This window comes from Betta splendens, chromosome 7, assembly GCF_900634795.4.
Source record: "Betta splendens chromosome 7, fBetSpl5.4, whole genome shotgun sequence".
Lineage (NCBI taxonomy): Eukaryota > Metazoa > Chordata > Actinopteri > Anabantiformes > Osphronemidae > Betta > Betta splendens.
The window spans coordinates 4,604,108-4,626,956 of NC_040887.2; the positions used below are offsets into that span (position 1 = coordinate 4,604,108).

Consider the following 22,849-nt stretch of genomic DNA (forward strand, 5'->3'; position numbering starts at 1 on the left):
GGATGTTGCTTCATCAAAGTAAAACCACCAGACTGTGTCTACACACTTCACTATAATCACAGTCTGTCTTATAATTTCAATATCAGTTCATCTTATTTATTAATCAGAAGTGTCATTTTTCAGTCAATATCATTTTTCCAAAAAGTAAATGATGTCAGTGTACAATAATATATATGTCCACTTAAAGAATAGTGTTTCATAAAATGTTAAGCCAAATGAAGTAGTGTAAATTTATGCTCCCTTTATGTCAACGTCATATTAGAACACAGCCTCAACCATTAGGTGGAGACAAATTCAACCTTTTCTGAGGATGTAAAAAATAAAAACAATGAACACAAGATCTCATAGGAATGTCCTTCATCCATCACCAAAGTTTTAGCATCATCTAAGCCCCTAAAGAGCAGTCCACGTGGAACCTTCAAACGTTTGTCACTTCACAAATGTCACGTGCAGTGTGACAGAAAGTGTCGTTGAGGCGTCTAACATTCAGTTAGTAACAAGGCACAGGGACATGACGACTCATGTCAACGTTTATGATGTGCTAGAGATATAAATAAGAGATTAGCAGTCCTTAAAGGTCCTCTCTCCTCCAGTTGTTTACACCTTCAAAGCTGGAAATGTTAACTTCTTCAATCCGTACGTCATCAGTACTGAAACGCTAATGTTTTAGTACAAAGCAATAAAAATGCTATCTTCAACAAAGGGTTGAGATGTAAAACAAAACTAATGATGGCTGAGAGATAACACTGTTACATAAAAAGGCACTGTTGTTTGTTTTGGTTTGGCTTGACTAGCTCAGATCATCCTTCCATCCAGAGACAAAAATATAAAACAACAATATTAAGTCCTAATTAAATTAATTAATTGGCTTATTGAAGCTTTTTTGTACTCGGAGGAAGATTTTGCATCTGAAAGGCGAACATCCCAGCAGCAGAGTTGACGTCCTCCTGTGGATGATGTCCATCAACAGGCTCTGGACCGAGAGCCTTATGTTAGCAGGCGCTAGTTAGTGAAACACTGTTGGTCCTGCATTGGTTGTTCCTCATATCCCTTCACCTGTGGCTCCGTAGTGGTCCTCCAATGGGTCTGGCCACATGGTTGCAGTGAGAGAGGCACGACCCTTTGTGCTTCTGTAATGACGCCCGTTCACTTTAAGTGGCTGTAAAGGGCCTCCATAAATAAATAAATTACCCAGCTAAGACAAGGGCTCTGTCCTGTCCTCCCCCTTTCATCAGTCTTTGTGATCTGAAGCCTCAGGGTTGAGTTGGCCATCGGGACACAGGGAGGAAGGTTATGATGGGGAGAGGAGCGTAAGAGACAAACAAGTGGTTTAGGGTCTCTTCCACCCGCTTCGGATCAACGCGTCAGCTCGCAGGAAAGGCTGGCTTCGGAGATCTGTGAGTAGGCGTGAAAGACAGGGGGGCACACATGTTAGAGGAGCACAAGGTCAAACGGCAAACAGGTTCCTACTGACTTAAATGTCTTATTTCTTTTTTCTACCGTGATGTGTTCTAAGCCCTAAACATAGCAGATGTGCGCTACAGTTGCCAGTTTATCAGCTATAAACTGGAGAGTTTATACCGATGAGAAGAAAACAAAAACGTTTCTTGGTAGGACAGTTTAACAGCAGCACAAAAACACCAACATCTGAAGTGGACCCTCATGAGAACCTTTGTGACTGTGCGATTTATTGTGCGATCTTTTTCGCTTTAGCTAATAAACTGACAACTGAGTGCATCTTGTATCTGGCTCTTCTTGTGTAAGAAGCCCAGTATTACATATATATATATATAATGCAGATTAAACAGTGGATGACATATTCCCATAGTCGTGCATTTCACCAGTGGTGGTGAAATTTAAGGCTGTGGGAAAGTGGTAAGTTTGATTTACAAATACTGCAGCGGCACGAAACACAAAGCTGATATTACCACAGCTACGGCACCGTGGTCAACAAGCTCTTCAGTGTGCCGAGCAACAGTCGGGACGCGTGTGAAAATAAAGTGAAACAAAACCTTCATCTCTCTGAGAAATGCCACCAGGCTGTGAGTTCGTATCTACTGGACTGTGCTTCTGCGCCTCTGAGAGCCTGTTGACCAAACAGCTGCTCGACACAGACGACGACAGTGAGCGAAGACAAAAAAACGTGGACTTTGTTTGCAGGTGAGACATGAACGAACAATGAACATGCAACACAAAACAGGAGAGGTGAGGATGATGATGGTATTAAATGGTACATTTATGCAGCAAAACAGAACAATAATAATCTAAAGAAAATTTGTCATCGCTGAGGCAAAGACTTGTTCTGAGTTTGAAGCTGATTTAACCTTTTAATGGCTGTCGGCGCTTATAAATTAAGTAAATGATCCGATTGAAGCAGGTCTCAGTGCTGTGAAGCATCAAGCTTGTTTTCGCTTTGCATCCGAAGCACTAGCTGAAGCAGCTGACATCACTGTAGCGGCACACAGGGGCCGGAGGGCCAAGCGGGCCCGGGTTCAGCCGGGCCGACCTTCCTTACCCTCGCTTAGGAGTGGGAAATACTGTCATTAATCTTCTTCTCAGCTGCAGGGGGTGGAATCAACAGTGGGGGGGTTGAGGAAAGAAGAGTCACGTTAGCCGGAAAAAAACCAACACCAAACAAGTTAGTCTCATGGAACAAGGCATTTCTAAACCAGTAAATGAGCCAAACCTCTTTAGGTTAAGATAAAATCAGCTGCTTATGAAATGAAATGGCTTTAAATGTGCCGTGAAAATGAGCAGCTTTTTACAGGTGCCATGCACAATTCAATCCAATCGCAGTCATTCCCGAGCAGCGACCGAGCGCAGCCACATATTTTGCCACAACATGCAAAATATGCCGCCGCTCAGCGCGCGTCCGGTTTGTTTCCAGCGCGTAGCTCTGGGTCAAGCAAAGAGGTTTGGCCGGCTCCCATCACCAGACGCCTGATGGGAGCCCCGATCGCCGGCGGCCCGGGTTAGTTCACAGGCGTTGTAGTTGGGGGGAGGGGTCGGGGTGACGGGGAGCATGCTGCATGCACAGTGCTCGGGAGGCGTACGAGAGACACCTGGACCACCTTGGCGTTGGAGGGAGGGGGGGAGGAGGAGGAGGAGGAGGGCTAGCAGTTGGCGTCGTCGCAGAGGTTGGCGTCACAGAAGAACCGTGAGCCGCGTTTAGCCGTGCGGGCTGTGAAGGGCACGCTCTTCAGGACTGGGGGGGGGGGGGAGAAAACATAGTCACACCAGGGACACGGCATTTCCGCGGCTGAGGGGCGCCGCCGTCGTAGCTTCTAAGACCCCCAGATTAGACACACAGGACGAGTCTGAGAGCGTGATTAAATGACACATCTGTATTAATTATACTTAAGCTCTGGTGCGTTAGTTAACACGTGTGCTGTCCTGAGGCTTTGGACCCTGCTCTGCTTAAAGCTGCATCATGTGTGACCTATTATTAACCCACGATGCTCCTGCTGTCTCTACGTCTATGCGCACGTGGAGCCGCCGTGCTCCACGTGCGCCGGCGTCTGGACCACGTAGCACAGGGTGCAGTTCAGAGGCGCCGAGCAGTGGATGACCACGGTCATCCTGCGCCTGGGCCGCCCGGCGCCGCTGGGGCCCGTTTTGTTCTGGCTGCGGTCTGGCCCACCTGTGATGATGTCCTCTATGGTGCCATCCTTGCCCTCGTACACGGGCCGGTGGTCCTTGGCCTGTCGCCTGCGCAGCTCTGCGATCAGCTCGTGCTGCTGCTGCCGCTTCTTCTGGGCCTGGACCTGGGGAGACGCACCGCTCAGGACCGGATAAACACCTGATGCGACTCATGCTGGATCCTGGGCCGTACCTTGGGGTCGTGCTGTTTGGCCTCCTGAGCCAGTAGCTTTTCTCTCATCGCTTGCTCCTGCTTCTTCCTCTGCTCGTTCTCATCCACCGCATCCTGTCGAGTTGACGAAAAAGGTGACGAGTCAAGAAGCTGTGGCTCATTTGGAATCAGGAAACGCAGAATTTCATGAGAGTTGGGAACAATATGACTGATGGGTTTAAACACTTCAGGAAATATACGTTCTTTTATTTTTCATTGCTCAAGGTTAGAACAGAAGACAGATTTCCCAGTCAGATGACTGTGTTATTCATCTTTCTCCTAAGAAAGTGAATCAGCTAAACATGTCACTATTCCTTTAAGTCTGCACAGATACAGGAATCCTTGTGCTGAACATTTCCTCCAGTGAATCCCATAAATCCCGACAGAACAATCTCAGGAAGCGAGCGCTGGTGCAGGGCGCGGCCGAGGCAGGGAGCCGTCTGAGCCCCGCAGCTGCAGCGCTGCACTCGGACCCAGCTGGCCCTTCCTGTTTTCTTGGCCTCGGACAAACTGCCACGTCCTGTGGCACGGCCGCAGCCAGAACTCTCTGCTGGCTCCGAGCGGGACCGACCCGGGAACTTCCCGCTGCCGCTCACCTTGTAGGCTTTGATGAAGCGCACAAACACAGGGAAGAAGACCGAGGGCGGGGTCGTCTTGGGACTCTCTCCAAAGTAGTTCACCACGTTGTTGAAGGCTTCCTACGGACAGAGGAGGATGGAAGGAAGCCATGTTTGAAGCCAGGTTCGAGTGTTCCAGCAGATACTCGAGGGCTGAGGGCAGCGTTGGATACCTCCGCTGTCTTGGCGTCCTTCTGCAGTTTGTCCAGCTGCGCGTCTGTGGCCTGGACAAAGTCCTTCAGGACCACGTGGTCGTGTAGACTGCACTCCCTCCGGATCAGGTCCATGCCTTTGCCCAGCTCCCGAACGTCCAGCAGCACATTTTCCAGAGATACTTCACAGAAGAGCCAGCAGACAATATGGTTTAATCAGTTATTTATGCTACGAGGTGTAATAAAATAATAATAAACCTTTTGATGACATCCTCAGTGCACAGATTCGTGCTGTTTTGCAGACTCACCTGCTGCAGCTTTGTCCACAAAGTGCAATTCATTGAAGAAGTTGGCCAGTTCGGAGTATTTCTCCTTCACAATAAGAGCTATGTAGTGGAGCAGCGTCATCTTTCTGTCTGTGGACTTAGTGTCGAGCAGCTGTTCAACACAAAACCGCGTCAGCAAACATGTTCGAGGACTCGACCGGGCGAACGAGCGAGACCCGCGTTACTCACAAGATCCAGACTTTGTAATTTGAAGCCGTAGACGCAGCCTCGCTTGCTGCTGTTCATGTAGTTGCCCAAAGCCAAGATGATCTGCAGCAAAGCAGAAGAAAAGGATGACGACGCGGGAAGGAACACAGCTCAAAGCCCAGAATGGAACCAGCCCCCCACCTCCAGCATCCGCTTCAGCTTCGGCGACGACTTGACGGAGGCCGAGGCGGCGATGATGGCGTTGAGCTGCGGCGTGAGCATGCTGACGTTGTCGGCGAAGTTCCCCACGAAGGTGATGATGTTCATCCGCTGCGTGAGCCTCTCGATCTTGCTGAAGAGCAGCATGAAGCGGTCCTCCTCGGCCAGCTGCTCCGGCGGCCGCCGCTCGCGCTCGTACTGCCGCAGCGCCTTGACCTCGGCCTCCGTGGGCAGGAAGCGCATCAGGCACTCCACGAAGTCCACGGGCAGAGCCTTGAGGTCGAACCTGGGCGGGAGAGGACGCCTAGCGTTAGCGACTGGCCCCGCGCCCGCGCCGGCGGCTGCGGGGCGAGGCCCTACTTCTCTATAGCCCTGCAGATCTCCTCCGTGGTCTTGTTGGCCTTGCGCAGCGTGATGGCGAGGTTCTTGGAGCGGTTGGCGTCCAGGAGCGTCACCTTGTTCGCGGCCTTCTGAGACACCTTGCTCTTGGTGCACGCCAGGTCCACGACCGGACCCTGGGCTCTGGTCTTGAAGAGCTCCTCGAACCTCTCCAGATCGAGCTCCTGCGGACGAGCGACGGGTCTCATTCTGCGCTAACGTCAACGTTAGACTGCGCAGGCGCTCGTTTACCTGGAGCACGCGTTCGTCGTCGATCTCGTTGAACACGGTGCCGTTGATCTGGTTGGGCTTCAAGGCCGTCCAGTTAAACACGGGCAGGCGGAACTTGGTCTTAATGGGCTTCTTTATTCTGATGGCTGGAAAATAAAACATGACTGTATGAACATTTGATCAGTCCATAAGCGCTTTATGCTATGAGGGGACCACCCTCACCTGACAGACCCAGACTCAGGATAACTGAGGGAGAAGCTTCAGGCAGAGGCGGCGCCAGAGGAGGTGCTGGTGGTGGGACTGGTGCACTCAGCCCTGAAGTAAAGTAGAAGCAAGACAAATGATGTGAGTACATTTAATTCCTATATACGGTTTTGAAACATGTCTCAGGTTGGATAATGTTTCTATGAGGAGACGCATCCGCCCACAGGCAGGCGTGAAGAGGAAACCACGTCTGGTGTTTCCTCTTCCTGTCTGGGGCACAAACCTGCAATGACCCATCACCTGACTGCACAGATGCGTCAGGATGGAAGGAACTGAAACTCTGAGGGCCTACAGTCAAACTGAGTTAACTTTCATATGTGCCACCAGACGCGAACACTGCGAGTCATGCGTCACCTGAGGCCGATGGCAGAGGGGGGGGTGGAGGGGGTGGCGGCGGCGGTGGAGGAGGCGGAGGAGGCGCCTCGCTGGGCGGCGGTAAACCGGCGTCTGGCGGCGGCAGCGCCGCGCTCGGGCCCAGCGCCAGCGGGCCGGCGTCGCCCAGCGGGGGCCCGAGGGCCCCGCCCCCCACGCCGCCCAGCGGCTCGATGGCGATGTCTCCGTCCGGCCTCTTGTGCAGGCGAATGGTGCCCTGCTGCTCCAGCTCCAGCAGCCGCCGCTCGATGTTGAAGTGCCGCTGGAAGGCGGCGTCCTTCTCCTTGATCATCCTCCGCAGGGTGTGCACCTGGGTGTTGGTGGACTCATACGTCTCCTGGGCGGTCACCAGGGGGCGGTACAGAGCAGAACACAGTCACTCCTCTGGCCAATCCTGTTTCCTCATGACCTCATTTGCTATCGCGGCATTTCCACTACAAGCATCTGAAACGGATCTCTGCATGCGAAGCCTTTCTGACGCCAGCTTACCCGTATTATTTGCAGGTCTTTGTCCTTCTGAAGCAGCAGCTTCTCCAGATCCGCAACTTTCATCATCGTCTCATTCTCCACCTCCAGCAGCTTCTCCGTCACCTGCGAATGAGAGGAGCAGCGGAGGGATGACGAGGGGTGAATTCAGGCATTGATCCGCGGCGCTCCCTCCCACTCTCCATAAACACTGTGCATCATCAATAGGAAACAGGATCTGCCCTGCAGCATGACACAGCACCCGGATGACACAGCTTTCACTTTGGATTTTGCCCAGGAATTCACTGGGAATCTTCACCCTCCCCTCCCCCATCATTCCTGACCCCTGAGAGCAGAGTTTGTTATGAAATTCCTCGAGTGATGTCTGGGCTGCCCACGACCTCTGCATGTGAAGGAGGTCTTTGCAGAGCAGCGTGGGATACGAAGCCCAGAAGGAGCGAGCCGGCGCAGGAACAATATTAAGCCTGTTCCATGCGGCGTGTCTTCCAGCGTTCTCCACCCGGTTATTATCCCCAACCACTTGTGAAATGCAAACACTGAGTAGATTTCTAATTACCACGTAGAAAAGCCCACTTAAGTACATAGCGGGCGAACCGCAGGTGGTCCGGGCTGGGTGGTGCACTCACATGGGACAGGTGCTCCTCCAGCTCCTCCACCTTCTCCAGCGCTGCGTTTTTGGTCTCGGCGTCCTCCAGCAGACCGCCCACGTCAAACACGTTGTCCAGGTAGGCCTGGATCTGCACGGACAGCTTGTCGCTCTCCGTGTGCTTGCATTTCTGACACGAGGAAAAGAACGCGTGAGAACTGGTGCCATGTCCGCAGACATGTCCCCCTCCTCCTCTTCATCCTCCTCCTCCTCACCTCCAGGTAGTCGTCGAGTCCCAGCTTGGTGAATTCAAACTGGAGGTGGACTCGGAAGTTCATGTCCTCGACCGAGTGGACCACGATGTTGATGAACTGCATGCAGGCAACCTGGAGCACAGCCACAGACACAGCTGAATAGAAGGCAGTGTCACTCAATGAGAAGATGAAGCCTGACTCACCATGAAGTCGATATTTCCCTCCTCACTGCGGAAGTAGTCCATCAGTCTCTCAAAGCGATGCTTCTCCTTACACACCTAAAATGGAAAACACGCTGATTAAAGCCAGGGTTTTCTGGTAGTGGTTTAATAAACTTATTGCAGGATAAGTTCATTGGAACAAGAAGGAATTGATAATAATAATCTGTGCTCCAGACGTAGTTGTACAGTAGCTGTGAGCCTAATCCTTGTTTACTGGTGCGTCCATGGATGAACACCAGCGGTGGCCTTCGCTGAGCTTTCAGAGACCTGTCACCTCGTATTAACGTGTGATGCAGGAAAACGCCGCCACAGAAGGACCGTCTTGTTTTGACTGCTCGGTTAATTAGATCTTGCGTCTCTCTGGGGCTTTGGATCGCGACGTAATTGGCCGGTTCCGGTGTTTAGACGACTATGCAGGCAGAAACCGGGAGGCTAAGCAAACCTTTGTGCTCCGCCGGCTCCCATCAGGGAGTTGATCCTTATCTTAGTTCAGGGACTGGTTCGGAGCCCGTGATTTAATGAGACTAATGACCTTGAATCGGCCTCACGTTGCTTGTACCCTCAATATACACAACAACTGCCAGAGCCCCTGAACTTTTAACCATGTTCATGAACCTTTTCCACCAGTGATGTGGGAAATGACGGTAACTATTTACAGATAACCTTTTTATAAACTTCTTTTTTTCCATATAAAATCCATGGGTGGTTAGTCAGGTACACTATTTAACATTGTGATGGCTTAGATTTTCACCTCTTTGAAGTTGTCAAACGCTGACAGGATGATCTCGTGGCCTCCTCTGACTAGACAGACGGCAGCCAGCAGCTCAAGGACCAACGCTTTCGTCCTGGAAGAGCAGGAGACAGTGATCAGGACAGCAAGCCTGGAGGAAATATTAAATCCACACCCGAGTCTGAAGCAAGGGGAGGACTTCTTGTTTTGAAGCGTCAGCCTTTCTAATCCTTCTTATGGAGTGATCAACCCCAACAGTTGACCTGCTCCCCCTTTGGTAAACATTCCTTTAACAGCCTGTATCCACACCTCTGATCCTGAGCTTCAGAGAGGAGCTGAGCTCCGTGGAGAATGGGGAGCATATCATATGAACTGGCTGCGGGGTTTCCCCTATTGTTGGGCCCAGCCCTGCGTCCATGGAGACGGGGGCCTCGGTTCTTACCGTGGATTCTTATTGTTCAAGCTGAGGGCTATTTCATTGACGGCATGTGCATGAGACATGACCATGTTGAAGCCGTACTGTAGAGGGAAAAAGAGAGAGAGAGAGAGAGAGAGAGACAGGATGTGGTTAAAAAAACAGAGTCTATGTTCAGCACTTGACTGCACCAGAAACACACAATCCCCGCTTTTGATTACAGAGTCTATGTCACCTGCATGTTGAAGTCACAGTGTGGTGAGGATGTTTGATACCTGGTAGTTCATAATCGCTCTCAAGCACATGATGCACACGTGCACATCGTCTTTTTGGCTCACGAGGCGGGAGTTCTTGATGGTTTTGCTGTTTGAGACTGAGCCGTAGCTGCAACAGACGCCACCGTTAATATCTGGTAGAGGTTCAGTGATTTGACAGTAAATCATGGCTGCTTTCATGTATATCCCCATGTGCATCTGCTACTCGTGAGACTCTTGACTCTTGACACAAAGAGATGCAGGGAGAGAAAATGACAGAATGATGTCTGACAGAAAAAACTCAACGGCTTTTGAGGTCACAGATGCATTATGGGAGCTCGGTTTCCTTGCTGCTGTGCACCCAGGCTGCTATTATGGAACTGTAGCGCTGAGTCATGCTTATCTTGCTACAGTTTTTGTTTATAAATGTCCTTTAAAGTGTAGTGAAGAAAAATCTAAGTTCTGTAATTCTATTACTATAACTTAAATTATTAATTAAATTAATGTGAACTATTTTCTACTGTCCAACTTAATCACTTTTTAATCCTCCTCATCAGACTTTACAGCTAATGTCTCTGCAGCCCCTGTCTGTGTGTGGCTCAGTCCAACATGTGCTTCTGCTCACAGCTGGCTGACATCTGAAGGCAGTGCAGATGCACATCTGGACAGATGGGGAAGGACCACTGACAACACACATCGGGCCGAAGGTCACAGACTTCCTTTGTCTGATACAGCTTAACATGTGATTAAATTTGGGGTCAGCGGGAAGGTCAGCGAGGCCCCTAGTTTATGTTCTGAAACCCAACAGCACAGAGACAACTGGCTTGCATGCCAATACATTTTTATAGCACTCAAGGTTAGCGGAGAGAGGCAATGGGATTGGACAGGAGAGGGTGGGACAGGTACAAGCGGGGAAGTTAGCTTGGCAATACATACCGGAGCACAGACTGACGGGCAGAGCGCACCAGTGTGTTGCAGAAGGGTTGGGTACTTGCATGGTGCAGATCCTCTATAGACCTGCTCCAAGATTTTGCCTTGTCCAAGAAGCCATCCTCCCCATTCTCCAGCCCCTCAAAATCCAACCTGGGCCACGTACAGACAGACAGACAGACGGACGGACGGACGAGCCGACATAGAGGCACAGGGATGTAGAGACGCAGGGAGGGCGTTAGCGAGGCAGCTCAGGGTTATCACAAGAGCTGTCATCAAGCTGCACCATAAAGCTCAGGGTTCAGCCCGTTCAGGGAAGGAGTGCTGCAGCAATACAGCGCACAGCATCTGCCCACACACACACACACAGACACACACACACACACACACACACACACACACACACACTTTGCCAAGTGTGCAACAAGGCAAACGAACACAGTCGAAGGATGCAGCGCACCAGAAGCTAGAATCTACAGCACACGCTGTGTTAACTCAGCAGTCGGATTCACAGCCCAACCCAGTTCCTTAGGAAAGCTTTTGGCTACAGTCACGACATGCGTGTGTGTGTGTGTGTGTGTGTGTGTGTGTGTGTACTCACATGACTGCACACTGGGCAAAGGACAGATACTCCACCAGCACATCGAGGCCTCTGTTCTCGTCATTTAGGAACTCCCTCACCCACCTGTGATGCAGGAAGAGAGGGACGTGAACAGGGCACTAAGTCAAGAACACACCCAGGTCCTTCAGGAAGGCCTTCGCCCAATAATGAACAAAACAGAGAAGACAGAGAGGGCGTGTGACACCGGTGGTCGAAGCATCAGTCAAGGAGACAAGAAAGAGGTCAGATGAGAAACACAGGGCACAAATATCTGGCTCAATACAAACATTAATTATAGCAATATATGTTGCAATGATCTAGTTTATCAACTGTGTTGTTTACTTAGTATTTTAATGAGTTTATCAGAAAGTTTTCATAAACCCCAGAAAACTGTCCATCACCCTGAAGAGCTCTGCAGCTGCCATGACTGAACAATCTCAGCCATGGAAAGAAAACTAGAGCGAGGTCTAAGATTTCCGCTCATTTTCTGCAGGCAGAAATAATTCCAAACAAAAGGAATTCCCATTGCACTGAGAGAAGGAATGTGGAGGCCATATGGCTGAAGGAGCTGAGGTCGCTCTCTGACAGTCGGCGGTATGTAGTGAGCCTCCCACACAGCCCTTCACCTCCTCCCCGCTCCAAGGAGCTCCAGGCGGGAGAAGTATTGGGGTAAAAGGTTCTTAAAATAGTCCTGAGGTTCTGGGTGCGATGACAGACGCTCAGGCAGCCAATGGCAGGAAAACAAGCAGGAGCCACAGAGGAGAGGAGGGAGGAAAAGGGGACTGAGGTGAGCGGAGGAACGGAGGAAAGCGAACAAAGCAGTGAGATTGGGAGCAGGAGGGAAAAAGGGGGGGGGGGTGATCATCAGTTTCCTGTCTGCCACCCCCCGACCCCTCGCTCCTTCCTCACCCGCCGCCCCCTCCCTCCACTTTCCTCCGACCAGTTGCTATTTCAGATTTTCTTGGCAATCTCAGGAATAACACATCAGAGAGGGCCCAGGATTCAGACACACTATAAACCAGCATCTGCTTCGACTAATCCCACCCACAAAAGTCTTAAATAGCTCTCGTTTTCCTTCGCCTGTGACTTTTTCTGGGGAAAGCGCTGAAACAAAACCCTTATTGATGAAGCCTAACTTGAGTTATTTTTGGAGCTATGGAAAACCGAGGCCGTTCAAAGGCTCCTTCTTGCTTTGGGAATTTCAGTCGATGCAGCACATTTTTGGAGTCCGGGATGAGGTCTGCGAAGTCTAGAAAGGCCTAACGCCACATCCACACAGTGCTGACGGATGAAGTCGGCTCCGGCATGTTAGAAATGTGCAAACACGGACGCATCCGTGTGTGTTTGTGCTTTTCCGGGTCGACCCGGCTTCCTGTCCCTCCGGCGTGCACAACAGCGCTTCCTGCTCCACTCTGAGCGGTGGACGAGGCAGCACAATGGCCCCACACGCCAGTGAATGAACCGAACAGCTATTTACCCGATGTGGTTTGTCCTCAGCGATATCTCCAGCTCCCTCAGGACCTTCGTGGACTCCTGCACCCGCCGGCGAAACTTCTGCAACACAATGAAGGCGAAAAGATGTGACGGAGGTTTGTTATGAACTGCTCGATGAGCAGCGACTCCATTCATCTACTGGAAGAAACTCTCATTGTTAAAATGCACATTTAAGCCCTGGTATGGTGCATTGAGTGAGGAGATAAAGAGTCTGCTGCAAAGATCTGGGATGCCAGTTTCTTTTTTCAAACCAGCGAGAGACAGAAATTCATGTGAAAATCTCACCTTTCGCGTGACTCCAGGGTCTAAGTAGCCTCGCAGCTTCTGGATGTAGGTATGAGGCGGGTTCTTGACCTGAAACCGCTCCTGAAGCAACAGTTGTCATGAGTGTTTATGTGTGTTGGTGCAGACGTGTGTGCGTGAATCAGGGTTCGTGGCGGCACCTGGTCGCAGATCAGGTCCCACTTCTTCTCGTTGTCGTACTGTCTGAGGAGCCGGGCTTTGTCTGGAGGCAGGTTCATAGAATTCTGTCAATAGAAAACACAACGCCATTTATTTCTAGTCACGGTGACTTAGTGTGCGTCACTGGAGCTTCATGGGACGCTGGCGCCGACGGCCAGGCACCGGATGAAGTTTTGGGGACTTACACCGTGACCTCACTTCCTGTGTTGACTTTCGGCTTCCTGCCACAGGAGATGAGCCGAGTCGCCTCTGCGCCCTCGTGTCACTCAGGCAACGCTTTGCTTTCAACCACAACACGCCGCTATCAGAGCGCGGGCCGATTACCCACAAGTCATCGCTTCTAGCCATAAAACACTTCAACACTCGGGCAGCCAGACTACTGTGGCCCAGACTAAACCCTAAACGCTCCAATTTGTGTTCAGACACAAATTCACTTAAGCATTTTATGTGCTCGTTATGAATGTGAATAAATAACACAAAGTATATGACACAACATTTTGATTAATCACGTCCTGGACCAATCCAGGAGCTTGTTAATCATGAGGGAGCTCAACGCTCTGTGGAACTGCTCATCTCTGTGTTTCTGTGACTCGTTTCACCCGCTTCGACAGTCGAGCCGACCACAAACGGGCTGTCGGGTCGACTTTTAACCTGTAGCTATAACTCAGCCTGCAGGCGAACCCTGTCCCATTAACCCGTCCCAGGCCAGACGCTGTCGGAGCGTTTGCCAGATGGAAAAGGCACACGGACGTTCCTGCTGTGGCGGCGCAGGAGCACGTGAGAATTTTAAAATGAGTTTTCCACATGGGGAGCGCATTGCTCACAGCATCAGTCATGGATCATACAAGCGCTGGTGCTTCTGGTTTTTCCCCACATGTATATTTCACTGGTGATTAAATCAAAAAGCAATTGACTTCAAAATAAAATGCAGCACAAAAAAGGTTTCAGGCTTAAAATGTAGTAAAACTAATGATCTGAACTCTGTATCTGTCATATTAAGTGGATGTTTTCAATTCATTCCCTAAACCTGCTTACGAGACAAAACCAGCAGCGGTGAGTGAAAACACAAGCTCACGTATCTGCTCCAAATGTGGTCAGGCCCAGTGCCCGGCTCTTTGTTGTCTCGGTCAGTCATGCATACTGAAGCAGAACTCGGGGGCAAAAAGGCACAGAGGCAAAAAGCGAGATGGGTTCTGCAGTCGTTTATTTTCAAATTACTGGAGGACGTGTGGACCAGACGCACACAGATGTTTATCCATTTATAATAAAGATCGAATTAAAATGCGACTGGTTTTAAACATTTTCCAGGTTCAGGTGAGGTTCCGCCTCTTCTTCTGAGGTGCTGCCGCATTTAGAAAAGGTCCGATGCGACTTAGACGGACACAGGACCACAGAGAGGTTCTGCTGCTACGAGTGGATGTTTTCTTTCTGACTAGATTTGGGTAATTTGAGCCAGTAACCCAATTGAGCTAATTTCATTTCACTTTCTCCCAGAGTGATACAGTCGTGCACTTCCTGTTTTTATCAGGAGAGGTTACGTGGGGGCGACGGAGGGAAAATACTACAGAAATGCCAACAATGTTTGGGGCATTTTCTGGGGCCACGATGCCCACGGACCCTCGGCTCCAGCAAGGCCTTTCTTGTTTGACCTAAAACTGGCCGGACAAAGGATTCAATGAGGAGCTTTGTTTTGGTTTGGTGCCGTGCCATACCCATCCTTTGACATTTGAGCTATTTCTTTTCCTCATAGAAAATCAACAACAATGGCTGGTGGGCAGGGTCGGCGTATGCTCCTGGAACTGTGTACAGTCGAACGCAGCGCGGACACAACTCAGGCCCTTTGTGCAGCCGGGCGGGCCGGTCCCAGAACCAGCAGGATCGCTCGGGTTTGTGTTACCATGCACAACCCCACGGTGCTATAGGTATTAAGCAGCTCAGACCTGCTCAGTGGTTAAAGTGGTTGACGAGTCAGATTGCTGGTTAAGAGGCCGTGAAGGTCCAGGAGAGTCATCAGGGACTCAGCAGAGCTGAGGTCACGCACAGAGCCCCAGCTAGACGGGCCAGAGTCAACAGGGCACCTCCATCTGCCCTCCGCTGCACAGCTTCCTGGTCCAAGCTGATTTACAATGCCAGTTTATGACCTGCAACTCCAGCTCCCAGAGGAACCAGTGGGAAAGACCCACAGACCCCATAAGACAAGACAGAGTTCCCACGGCGATGTCACAGCGATGTCCCCATAGTCGCCCATTCTCCTGCACAGATGCTTATTCTGCAAAAGCTAACTCCATGGTACTATTGTCTTTGGTGAGCTTGTTATGGTTCCTTAACCCAGACCGAGTGGGCGGCTGAAGAGCTCAACATGCCCTATGAGCCTGTGGCGTTTGAGGCACGGACGGAGCTCTTTACCCCCCGAGACGTCTGCTCACGAGGGTGGAGTCCAGGAAAGATGGACACAACTCCTCTACAAGCTCAATGGTCACGAACGCACACAACAGCGATCTGAGCAAACACAGATTTAAAAGAAGACCTAAAACTGAACTGAAGATTCTGTTTGTCAGTTCAGCTTTGGTTCTTTGTGTTGTTGTTGAGACTTCAGCAGCAGCTGTGACCAGAAAAAGCACAGTTGCTACACCCACAAAATATAAAATCATGGATCAGCTTTTTTTACATCCTTTTGGGATACAAAACTTGTCAGTGTTGTCATTTCATCGTCTGATAAAAGGTCGACGCTGCGACTTATTTACTAATTACAGTGGATGGATATAGCTACAAATATGCTCCAGTAAAAATAAAGAAATAAATCCGCACTCACACCCTCATTAAAAGCATGAAGTCTGAAAAAAAGCCCCTGACCTGCGTCTGACATGTCACAGCCGCTCACACTGGACTATGACAACATTAGGTGGAGCTGATCAGATGACATCAGTCCTGCTGAACGTAAGCGTGAATCAGCTTATTACAGCATCAAAACACATCTGTGGCTTCTCATTAACAAATGCTGGGAATCCCACCTTTCCCTGCGAACTGGCACGGAGCGAGTGGAGGCAGGATGGGAGGCGCCGCTGCTGCCGTCACAGACGCAGACAGACAGACAAAAGCAATGCCGGGCTGTTCTGAAGCCGTGACATGAGTGTGTTTACGAGTGGACGGGTAAATGGGCTTCTTCTGCTGCTGGGGGAAACCTTAGCGAACTGGAAGCAGCAGAGCAGAGTGTGAGAAAACACCGTCCCCCTTTCTCTGAGCTGACATCCAATCCCCACATCGCTCCTTTGTTGGGTAACTCGAACCAGGCAATCACAACAAAGCCCCAGTCCTGCACAAAGATGCCAAAAGAACAGGAGGCCGGTGGAGCGGCGCTGCCATTGACAGATCGGAGCTGGGAGGGAGAAGAAGCTGTTTTAACAACAGGCGGTAAAGAAGGGGTTTAAACGCGGCCTCTTGTTTACAAAGCAAACATAAACAGGTAAATGCCTGTTTATTAGGACATTAAATGCAATGGAGAAGCCCACGCACCTCAGTGACCAGCAGATTTAGTGTTAGTCGACAAACTGTGTTCTCTAAGCTAAGCGAAACCTTAGCCGTCCTTAGAGGCGTTTCCAAAATATCAGAGATGGTGAATGCTGATTTAGTGAAAACAGTATAAACATAAATATTGAATTCATGCTAAAACGTAAATGCCCGCAGGTCAAAGGTCAAAACTCTGCTGAAAGGTTCTGTAGGAGGTAACAACTTTTACTTTGGAGAGACAAATCCCCATGAAACGAGGGGTTCAAGGCAACACTGTTTACAGCTGTGGTGTCATGTTTTCAGCCTCAAACCCGTTTCAGCTTCCGCTCATGAACTCCCGTCCTCCAGTCGGTGACCGCTGAGCGACTCTGCTCAGAGGGAATTTTGCCTCTTCAGTAAAGGAACGTGTCACACAGAAACGGGAAGTTGGAGAAAATGATGAGAACATCATCTAGTAACCGCTGGATAAACCATTCGCCCCGTGACTCTGCAGTGGTGGGTCCAAAGAGAGAGAGCAGGGTTCAGCTAGAGACCAGTATCATCAGCTCGTTAAGGCGTAAGTAAAAGGCTGAATGATAATGTGCTCAAGGTTGTTCTGAAACCAGAGACTCCTGAAGTCTCAAAAGCGACATGAGCTTCAGAAATGAGGACGTTTCACAACCAGCAAAGCCTCATTCATGTTTTCCAACGCTCTGTATCGAGGAAACGTGAGCACAAACAGACATAAGTGAGCTATAAATAAAGGAATCGGTGCTGTTCACTCGTTCCTGTGGCCGACATCCTGTTCATTCTCCTGTGGTGAAGCTGCAGCCAAACGCCGCTTCACACAGAGAGCGTCAGCAATGCAGGTGCACGGATTCCTCTTTTAAGCCCAGCCAAGTGAAAAAGATGAAAGAAAGCGCAGCGCGGCGAAGTCTGAGCCTTGTACAAATAAAGGCCTTCAACCAAATCAACTTTCTAACCTAAACTGTGGGGAAACTTCTACGAAGACCGGTCAAAAAATAGGAGGAAGGAAAACTAAAAGTGGAATTTACCGAAACGACATAAGCGCTCATTTTTCTTCTAATGTTCCCTTTCTGTTCTCAGTTTTTAGCCATTTAAGGGAGAAGAATACATCCAGAAGTCAAACGTAATAGAGGCTGTTCCTCTGAGTGTCCACCTACAAAGAGCAGAGGGGCACAAAAGGCACCAGAGGACGAGGCCCCCTTCCTAAAACAACACTGACTGACAGAGTCCACATTGTGTTGAGGAGGAAACCACTTCTCCGCCCGACGACCTCCCAGCAGCACACAACATCACAAACTCATCCCAGATTCATTTATGAGTAGACACCCGATATAGAAATGCAAGCAAATGTGTTTATCTGTGAGCTTAAGACGTTATGTTTCAGGACATTCTGCATATTAATGCTTCCTTTAATAAAAATCCCTCTTGTTAATATAAGGCTCGACCGTATTGCAGATTACTTGTGGTCTTGACCTTTGCTTTTCAAAATAGAAACGGAGAAGCACTAAAACGCCCCATAAAGTCGGGTCCAGACGGGGAATTGTAGCCCGAGGGTGCGGAGCGCCAGGTGGACGGCCGTGTGCTGCTGCTCCAAACCAAGTTACGCGTGCTCGCTCGTTTCCCATCAGCCTCCCTTTCCCGGGGCACGGCGGTGCGTGGCTGTGCCAGATATTCGGCCTCCAGTCGCAGTGACGTAGGAGGCACGCTTTATCTTTACAGAAAAGACGAATGGGAAGGATGACGCGTGTGAGAAAGGGAGTGGTGGACGCATCGGGGCCGTAAATAAGGCGAAACCACCGCTGAACAAATGAAAATGATTTAGGCTCCGTGTGCCATAAACACACTGCACAGCTTGACTCCATTAGTTCCACTTGAGTGGCATCTATCAGACACAGCTTTCTTTTCTGTAGTCATCAAGAAACGGTGACTTCACACACGGCACTGGAGATACACTGTCAGCATGTCTGCTTTTACTGCTTGGCTTCCTGCTAGCAGTATTTTTCCCAGCGTGTGCACGCGTCTTATTTGTGAGACTTTCCCCTGGAAGAGTCAAACCTCCAAAGCGAAGGCTGGATTCAACCTGACGTCAGGGCGTCAAAGACCAGTGGAGTCAAGTAAGCGGCTCCGTCAGGATATTTTTTCCAGTGCAATTAAGTGGTATAAATAATCCCACGCTGCTCTTGTGATAGACAAATAATAATATGTGTGCACGGGTTAAAACTGTGGCTAAGATCATTGCAACCAGGACCAGTGGTAGGCCGCCATTTCAAAGGGAATGTTCTCTCTCCCAGTTCTCCTGTGGCCTCGGCCGAGACGAGACCACAGGAATCCAGCGGTGGATCGGTGTTGGGGCGCTTTGAAAGAGGATCTGAGGTCAAACACGCACCTTCCAATGCGCCACTCACCCGTCTCCAGATCATTTCATACGGACTGAGGCATATGGAGAGAGTTATTTTATAGCTCAGACCCACTGGGACAATGAATTCAAGGAATGGAGGAGTAGGAAACACTGAGCGAGTGAGTGAATGAGAGGTTCCACTTCCATCTTGGACTCGTGCGAAACCAAGAAAGGAGGTAAAAATTACCGGGAACAAAGAGACGCCGCAAACTTTCAGGACACACTTGTGTCTCCGCTGCTCTTCTACATGATCTCCGTCTGAACTAATCACACGTTCCGCTTCACCGGCAGCCTGCAGGAACGTGGCTTCTCATTGTAGCAGGACTCAACCACAACCGCCGCTGGCTACGATGCAATTTTCCCTGTAAAACGAGGAAAAGGGAAATGCCAGGCGTCCGAGGACAGAGCCGAGGCTGAGACACAAGAACCCGAGAAGATGAGCGCTGATGCCTTCAGCACATGCTGCTGGTGAGCCCTGACCCAGGCCTTTCATTAGCAGCGCAGCTAGCGCGGGCCCTCGCCCCTCCTCCACGGCCCTCTCCTGTTAAAGTCATTAGCTCAGGGATATTACTACACTGGCAAAGGCTGCTGCCCCCATGACATCATAGTGGGCTTCTGTCAGTCCGCTGGGACGTCTGTGGGCCGGGTGGGGGCAGTCCCACTGTGTGGATGCAGACACATATGCCATCAGAAAGCAGGAAGCGCAGCAGTCAAGTGGTGGGAAATCAGCCACGGGAAAATAAGCCATTTATGGCGAGTGTTTGACTTTTGAGGTTAGGAAAAAGTCACGTTGGCTCCTTATAACAAACAGTGGGGAAACAAATGCGCTCAATTTACAGAAACAACACAGTGAACTCTCAGGCTAGAGTCAGCGGCCAGATGCCTTATCTTCAAGAACCGCTCCAATCACAAAGCGGTACCTTTATCTTGTGGCGGGGGATAAACAGGGCAGAGACAGAACCACTGTCTGATGAGCAGACTGAAATACACCGGTGTATTGTTCTTTCCCACGGAGTAGAGGAAACGTGCAGCTGGTGGGTGGGGTGGGAGAGCTTCGCAACCTTTCCCAGTCAAACACACAGCCCGAACTGTTGAGTGTGCTGCCACTAGCACAGAAATCCTCTGCCCTGCACGGCTTAGGATAATAACAGGGATTGGCTTGCGTCGCAGGGAAGTCAAACAACTGCAGACAGTCTGTGCGCAGGCTGCGCATTGAGGCTTCTGTACTAGAAATGTAGTGAGAATCGTCCTATGCTGGTGCTTGGAAACAACCTCGCAGTCGCCTATAAATGCCTCGTTCTGACTTCCCACTCGACGCGGCTGTGAGTCACCCGACACAGGCCGAGCTGTTGTCGCTGCGCTGTGTGACGGTCATAATAGCTGTTGGACAGGCAGGCTCTGAGGGCCTCAGGCTGTGCCCGTCGCTTCAGACGAGGCTTCTAGCCTGCGTAGGACGCGCTGCAATTAAGATCTTAAACGGCTGTGAATCAAGGCCGGGTGTGGTTTTGTAGAAATGCGGAGGGAGGGCTACGAAATAAGCGTCTGTGAGAAGTCGTCATGCTACTGTTTGATGAAAAATACCCCCACAAGGCGTCTGTTCTCGATTTTAACTCCACTTAAACCTTTTGTTTATCTGATTCTGTCCTGCTGGATTTCCTACACAAGAGATAGGACAGAAGCATCATTCTACAACCATTTAGGAGAGAGAGTCGTTTGCTTATTGTGGCCTGTGACCTCCAGTGAAGCACTCGTGACCTCCTTTCGTCACAGGTTACAGCCTCCGTTGGGACATCAGTCATGAGCAGTTGAAGCAAAAGAAGATTTCCCCTCCTGACGTCTCTGATTCAAAGGGTTGCTTTCACTATATGTAACATGGACACTGCATTCTTGCCCAACGTGAGGTGGTCAGCTGAGCATCACTCTTGCTTGTGTCACCAATAACAGAAGAGCTTCAGGTGGTTGCAGAGCAACCTCACTGTGATGATGATGCTGTAAAACCACAGCTTGGATTTGATTTGATTTTGGACTTTTCCAGTTTATGTACTGAGCATCTAAGCTACGCAGCTGTTTGATGGCAGTTTTTAAGACAGTTATTGAGCAAAATGAACCTTCGGGCAGAGGCCTGACAGAGATAACGCCGATCTTGGACATTAAGATAGATATTTTCATGATGACGGACAGAACATAAAAATGTTTCTGGGATTGTACATGGAAAAATATTTTTACTGGTGGTTTGATGTAGCTGACTTATTTATGGGTCATTTTGATCATCTGGTGAAAACTTTTATTACTATAACCTTAGCTTTATTTATTTAGCTGAAACCCAGGTTGAGGGCTCCTGCTATTGACTTTATATGAAATAAGATATGATCATTTTCATCCTTCAAATTAAAACTAATAAAGTCTGTGATCCATTTATTTATCATTTCCATCTGATTATTCACCAAAACAAGACACTTGGTGAAATCCCCTCTGGTGATTCGCCTAAAAGCGTCTCCCTGAAGGAGGATGACAGATCACTTGACTGCTGATAGTCGCTAAAAGTGGGTGTTGACTGCACGTTCGTTATTACAAAGCGCACAGACAGCTCAATTTTAGCCTGACGCGAAGCGCGGTGGGAGGAGGGGGGAGGAGGGGGGGGAGTGTTCGGCGTGGGATTTTGGGGGAATTCAGAAAATGCAGTTTCAGAGACTTTAAACAAACCCAGACGGAGACGCTCTGAGTGCCGTACAGTAAAAACGTCCTTGTTGTAGAGCAAAAACGCCTCGTCTCCCCGTTCACCCTCAACGCGCTGCGCTCAGGGTCGGACTCTTCAGCCCAACGCTGACTTGTCTGACTTTAGAGGAGACAAAAGAACCCCGGGAGGAGGAGGAGGAGGAGGAGGAGGAGGAGGAGGAGGAAGGGGCAACGGGCAGAGGGCGAGGGGCGGGATGGCACAGGTCGATTCATTTTAAACAGCTCATAATGGGACCGACACGTGTAAATGAACCCGAATCATAATGATGAGTACCTATAATGGCCACCGTCTAACAGGCCTGTTTGCGTTTGCACTGTTACGAGTTTGAGTGGAGCGAATTAGTTAACGAGGCAGTTTGGCGGATGAGGGCTACACTTAAACGCGCACGCACGTGAACGCACCGCCAGCAAACGTGAAACGATGAGCGCCAGATGTTTCTCTGACGAACTGGTGACGGCTGCAACTCACCAACACAATGGCAAACTTCTCCTCCAGCTCGGTGGGGTCGGGCATGGGCACCTTCAGGGGCATGATGTGATGCTTCGTTTCCGACTGTCCGTCCACGCTCTCGAGATTTCCCATTTTCCCCCACGGCAGCGCGCCTGTGCTCGGCTAGGAATCTGGCGACCCTTCAGCTCCTCCAAATGATGATAATCCGCGAGAAAATGGCAAAAAAGAATCTCCCGAGTATTCCAAGAGTTTCATCAACAGCCTAATAATCCACTTCTCCGAGTCGAGATCAGGAGGTGACGGCGCAGCGGGCTCGTCTTACTTTCCCCAAATGCCATTTACACTCACGCGTTTAGTTTTACAGTGAAGTCCACTGTAGGCGCCCGTCTCAACTTACTTTCAAAAGTAACAATAAAAGTGGAGCAGCTCTCTGTTGCACAGCGTCGCCTGTCCTCTGCCCGGCCGACCCATTACCCACAGCAGATTTCCTCCCGCAACATTCGAAAAGCCACCAACAATTTGCTTCGCTCGCTGCTCAACTTTCTTGGCTACGACGTGTTTCCATTCATTATTGTTGTGTGATCCTGATTAAGCTCTCCGCCGCTGCCTGCGCTCCGCGAGGCGGGTTTTGAGGGGAGCGGCGCCTCCATTGGCCTCAGCGCCTGTCGATCATTCCATCGGTTGCCACGCCCCTCACATCTGTAGGCAGTGAGCTGACGCGCAGCTGGACGGGAAACGGGAAACTGCGCGGCTCGTCAGCGT

The 22,849-nt window shown here is 50.2% G+C and overlaps 1 protein-coding gene across 6 annotated transcripts; it reads right to left on the reverse strand.

The window, feature by feature from the left end:
* Window positions 1-80: 80 nt before the first annotated feature.
* On the reverse strand, window positions 81-22,676 carry fmnl3 (formin-like 3). 6 transcript variants are annotated; one of them, XR_003786509.3, is made up of 27 exons: window positions 22,106-22,676; window positions 12,971-13,054; window positions 12,813-12,893; window positions 12,511-12,587; window positions 11,034-11,117; window positions 10,439-10,585; window positions 9,524-9,632; window positions 9,276-9,352; window positions 8,855-8,948; window positions 8,086-8,160; window positions 7,904-8,014; window positions 7,669-7,818; window positions 7,046-7,147; window positions 6,539-6,893; window positions 6,143-6,235; window positions 5,942-6,066; window positions 5,672-5,874; window positions 5,294-5,597; window positions 5,135-5,215; window positions 4,928-5,057; window positions 4,641-4,801; window positions 4,447-4,548; window positions 3,833-3,925; window positions 3,641-3,764; window positions 3,072-3,205; window positions 2,516-2,559; window positions 81-1,395 (listed from the first exon to the last, which is right to left on the reverse strand). XR_003786509.3 is itself a non-coding variant. In XM_029157410.3 (26 exons), exons 1-25 carry the CDS (start codon window positions 22,217-22,219, stop codon window positions 2,522-2,524), a joined length of 3,114 nt encoding a protein of 1,037 aa, XP_029013243.1. In that variant the 5' UTR covers window positions 22,220-22,676; the 3' UTR covers window positions 81-1,395; window positions 2,516-2,521. The 6 variants fall into 6 exon arrangements, 4 of the variants coding, with proteins under 4 accessions (XP_029013243.1, XP_029013240.1, XP_040927661.1 ...); XR_003786506.3 differs by lacking the exon at window positions 2,516-2,559 and having other exon boundaries at window positions 3,063-3,205; XM_029157410.3 differs by lacking the exon at window positions 3,072-3,205.
* Between the last annotated feature and the right edge of the window lie 173 nt (window positions 22,677-22,849).